The 5,000-nt window shown below is 41.1% G+C and overlaps 1 protein-coding gene across 13 annotated transcripts in view; it reads right to left on the bottom strand.

Annotated features, from left to right (window-relative positions):
- Positions 1 to 5,000, bottom strand: part of LOC125959682 (tropomyosin-2) — a 32,399-nt gene that overhangs the window by 8,114 nt on the left and 19,285 nt on the right. For 5 of the 13 annotated variants that reach the window (XM_049692526.1, XM_049692533.1, XM_049692535.1 and 2 more), the window contains exons 5-7: positions 3,310 to 3,380; positions 1,196 to 1,271; positions 517 to 579 (exon numbers count right to left, since the gene is read on the bottom strand). In XM_049692526.1, the coding sequence (XP_049548483.1) occupies positions 517 to 579; positions 1,196 to 1,271; positions 3,310 to 3,380 (210 nt within the window). Of the gene's footprint in view, positions 1 to 516; positions 580 to 1,195; positions 1,272 to 1,519; positions 1,591 to 3,309; positions 3,381 to 5,000 lie in introns of all 13 variants that reach the window. The other 8 variants (XM_049692534.1, XM_049692528.1, XM_049692537.1 and 5 more) reach the window with 3 other exon arrangements.

Genomic DNA, 5,000 nt, shown 5'->3' with positions numbered 1-5,000 from the left:
TGGGTTAGTTAGTTGTTCGATGTCACGCATGATGTCACATGGTCAGGATTCCGATGTTTCGCAATTTCAACGCGAAATTTCATTCACAAAAACGATCATGAGGCATCAAAGAGTACAGGTAGCAGATGACAAAAATGCGAGAAAACAAAAAAAGCAAAAAAAAATATTAGATAATTGATAACGATTGGGAAACAATCAACACCTAAAATGGGGATAAAAATGTTGGGAAATCATTTTTAATCTCGAACATTTCTGTTAGACTGACACTATATGTAGTAAAAGGGGAGGAGGGGATTCTGATTTCGGTAGGAAGATGTACTTTCGTTCCAAACAGGGGAGCAGGAGAGAAGACAAATCGGAAAAAGACGCTTTTGTTAATATTCAACGCATAAACTGGATCAAACTTGAGCAACTAAAGCAAAAGCATCGAGAAACGTAACAACCACACGGCGAGCCACACAGCCTAGGCACCACGGGGCCAAGGTCTATAAGGTTTCTAGAGAATAACAGCTGTACCTCCTTTAGACGAGTGGTGAGGGTCTTGATCTGGTTCTTGTACTCTTCCTCGCGTTGGTTAGCCTACGCAAGATACGGTTTACAAGAGTGGGGAAATGTGCAGAACGGGATACCAAAGTGTAACGTTACGAGTACGATTCGTCGTAACGCAATTACAATGGCGATCGATCGAAGATGATCGAATGGCATAAGGCGTAGTATCAATCAAGAAGGGTCATGGAAGATGTATTTTGTAATGAAAAATAAAAATAAATAAATCAAGTTAATTCGAGACATTGTCACTCGTCCTCATTTTGACGAAAGTACTAAAGAAGAGGGAACGAACAGTAGTGTGGTAGTCGTACTTCGCGAATTGGTAAAACAAACTCTAGTTACCGAGTGGTTTGGTGTTTGATAATGATAATCTGCTTGTGATAGCGAAGATTATTTCTCTTATGATTTGGAATATTTTTATGAGCCAGAATGGAAAAATCAATTGGTAAAGATCAATTGCTACACACAACAGCAGTGAACCTGCAGTGAACGCGTAATCACGAATACAGTTACATCTTTCATCAAACACCAAACATTCTAAATTGTTTCGCGATGCAGTCCTTGCGCAATCAACTGGTGATGCTATTGGACAAGGTAGGTTTGTGCCCCGGACCGTCCGTCCATTGAATGGATCGAAAATGCATACCTTTTCCTCCGAGACTTCCAGCGACTTCAGGTTGTTACCGACCACGCGCAGCTCTTCCTCAAGCTCGACGATCTTGCTGTATTTGGAACAAAGCGTTTTGTCAAAGTGACGAATTAAAGAGATAAAGAAAAAAATATATAAGTATTTGATCATCACTGAACTAAAACAAGGTACGATGAAGAAGTATCGAGCTTTATAAACACAAAGAAAACAAACAAACCAAAACAATTTAACTAACACCGTGACGGTGGAACTCGATCTAAGGATATCTTTTGTTTGCTAAGATTTCGTTCCACTATCATTGACTTCAAAAGCGCTACAAACCTTTCGTTCATCTCAACCTTCTCCTCCGAGCGTTCCAGGTCCTGTTCCATAAGCACCAGCTTTCTGGCCACCTGATCGAGTTCGGTCACCAGCGTGTCCGTCGTTCGGGAAGCAGGAAGAGGGGTTATCGAAGGCATTATGGAAGCCACAACGCACACACAAGTTATGAACAACACACAAGTCAAATCAACCCCGTGCACACGGCGGTGTATCAAGTAGCGATATGTGCGGTAGCAGCAGGTTTATGATCAGCGATCACCGCGCCGTCGTTGCGATGCGGTGCGGTGGGCCATTGACGTCGTCGTTGCCGGGGTACCATCATCGTCACACCGACGATGTTCACATCGAATCGGAGATCAATTTTAAGGTTAGGGTTAATCGCACACGACATCCAAAAGAACGGCATAATAGAGCGCAGCAAACACGAACAGCACCAGCGTTGATGGTGATGATCAACCCGCAGGTGATAGTAGCAGGCGCACAAAACAGTGTCAGCGGCAAACAGGGGGAAGGGAGGTAGTAAAAGTAAAACGAGAAAAAGGTTAAGGTTAGTATACAACATTTGGTTTAGAATGTCAGCTCGATCATCGTTCGAAACCGCAACACAATGCTGCCGGCCGTGGTTGTCTAGTGAAACGCAACAACGCAGGCGTAGGTCTGTTCGGTGGATCAGCGATCGTGTGCAGCTACAGAGAGATGAACGGGGTCACTGCTGCGAAGCTTGCCAACTGCACGCTCTACTGTGCGATATATTGGCTACTTTCTTACGCAACCGAGTTACCCATTTATCACCTGCAGTACGATGAAGCCACACATACGCAACCAGCCAGGCTTCAGGAATCGCGGTTTACGATCGATTACGACCTGATCATGATCACAACAAGCTATTTTAGAACAGATCAAGAAGGTTACAGGAAGGGGGATGAAAGGAATGGTTGATTTCATTCTTCTTTTGTACAAATTGAAAAGTTTTGACAACTTTCCAATCTGTACGATTTAGGCTGCTTTCGTTCGTAAATTTAACTTTGGAAATCACACTGGTCACTCTGGCTAAACGGTTAACGATTTGCCTTATCGAATCTGTGGAGTATACCTCTGATACAAAGCATAATAACACGCGCAAGACAAGCAAGTGCAAAACTTAGCAGCAAGTGAATATTCCACCTTATCACCCGGTTAATTATGCTGCCGATTTGTACATCAGAACGAATGCAACGCTGTGACAAAACGGGTGACTTGAAATAATGCTTGGAGCGTCCCCTTTCGCCCTGACTGGCCTTCTGTACTTTTTTTTGTAATTGATTCGAATGCCAACCTCTGCATGCAAAATTGCTAGTTGCTACCTCATAACATACCACCAATCCACTTCATTCTCAATGTATGAAGTTGATGTCCATCTTCATTCATAGTTTCACCGCGCCCTGCCATTAACAGACAGGCGCGAGATGAAAGGCTATCGAAGCAACATCGGAACCAGTTCAAAGGCCCATTAGAAATGCTTGAGGCTTTTCGGAGGTCGCATCATCCATTGACCCGAAAATTAACCGGAAGAAGGCCGGAAGCAAACAATCAGGCCAGCGAAAGTCCCATTCCAAGCTAGCCGCCACCGAACCGGGCGCGCTACAGCACTGTAACCGTTTATAAGCAATAATAATAATAACAATAATATCAGTAAACCGACACACAGAAGCGCACACGAATAGCAAGAACAAAATCAAGACAAAAAAGGAAACACAACTCGACACTCTTTGGGAGATTTCTGATGGGAGTGTAGGGGCAGCAGTACATACGCTTCACCGGCTTCGGCACGCTCTTCAGCGCGCTCGAGATCAGCTTCAACCATGGCCAATTTACGGGCAACCTACACACGGACCACGGTTGAGATAAGTTGGTGCAGATCGCCATTCAATCACCAAGTTACGGATGGACGGAAGAGAAAAAAATATGATTCTTAGTATCATTGCGAACAGATTCAATTTGGACACTGAAAAACTACATGCACACGCTTGCACGTCATTGTTAGTTTCAAACGGAATGTGTGTGAATTTGTCGGAACTTTCGGCAGATTTTTCTTTTATCCGAGAGATTTACATGCACACCTTTCATACATTCATAGAACCGATCTGCGTCGTGTTGAGTAGGGAGAATCCATGAGGTATTATCTTGTGGAATATGCTAGAAATGCCATACGTATCGAGCGATTGATCTATGCTGCAGCTTTAACAACCATTGCCCGCTAATCCAGCACAGCTACGTTCCGTTGATCCGTTTCAAGACTAAGAACGAGACATTGATTAGTATCAATTCCCGGGGAAATTAAATTTGATCAATTTACTGCATTTCATCGCGCAGTTTATTAACAACTATGAACAATATACAGTTGCTTCTCGTTTCTGGTGATCATTATGAGGTAGAAGCTAAACAATTTGTACAATTTTTGTACGGTCCAACCGTTTGTACAGCACAAATATTATCGAAAAAATAAACGGCAAAATAAGGAAGTGTATCCAAAACTAACATCTTTGTAACCAATATAATGTCTTGGCAGAATGACACACAAGAGTACGGTTATTTGAACTCTGTACAATATGATTTTGAATTTGAAAGAATATTCCAAACTTGCCATTATAAAATTTCAAAAACATCATTATAATAAGATTGCTTTTCCTGCACAAAACTAGAAGCACAAAAAATGCCGTACACGAGGTACAGTATTGGAAGTAAATCTACAACTGCAACGATCCAAAGCAACAACCAGCAACGATAAATGCCAGATCATGGAAAATCGAATTTCCATTTTACGACAGCAAGTGATAAATAAATAGTTAATATTGTGTTTTTTTTTTGTGGGATGGGAATTTTACTACCAAGTGGTATACTAACAACAAATTAAAAACTTTATAAGGGCGATCTTGTGAAACCAGCAAAATAAATAGTTCATTAAATTTGCAAAGCACTGGATGCTCATGGTCTTGAAATAAGTTTAACTCAATAAAACTAATTCGCAATCATAAATCGATTGTATCTTTGCAAAAAAAACCTATATCATTGAAAAATTAACAATTAACTATGCTAGCGTCGAGCACACGACAACCCATAGTGGAACATTTCGGACAACGGAACAGCCGTGAAGACATGCGGGTAACAGAGAATCATTTAATAAACGTAAACTCGAGGAGAGGATATGATTCCTCCATCCATTTTACACATCGTCGAATTATTGGTCACACTTTTCGATCGTCTGTTTCTATTTTGGGCACTTTTTCAATACTTTATTGCAATAAATAAATTGATCTCTATAAATGATTTTAAAATAATATATATTTCGTGTATTGTTTACGCTTTTCCGCTATTAATTGGTTAATTTCTTTAATAAGCAGTCGATTTTTTTGACTGTCGCTATTTGATGCTATTCCTTGTTATCATACCCTAAGCTTTTCAATGGTAAGTGCTCTCTCTCTCTCTTTCTCTCTAGATACAT

This window comes from Anopheles darlingi, chromosome 2 (genome assembly GCF_943734745.1).
Source record: "Anopheles darlingi chromosome 2, idAnoDarlMG_H_01, whole genome shotgun sequence".
NCBI classification, from domain to species: Eukaryota; Metazoa; Arthropoda; class Insecta; order Diptera; family Culicidae; genus Anopheles; species Anopheles darlingi.
This window is presented reverse-complemented; position numbering and strand designations above follow the sequence as displayed.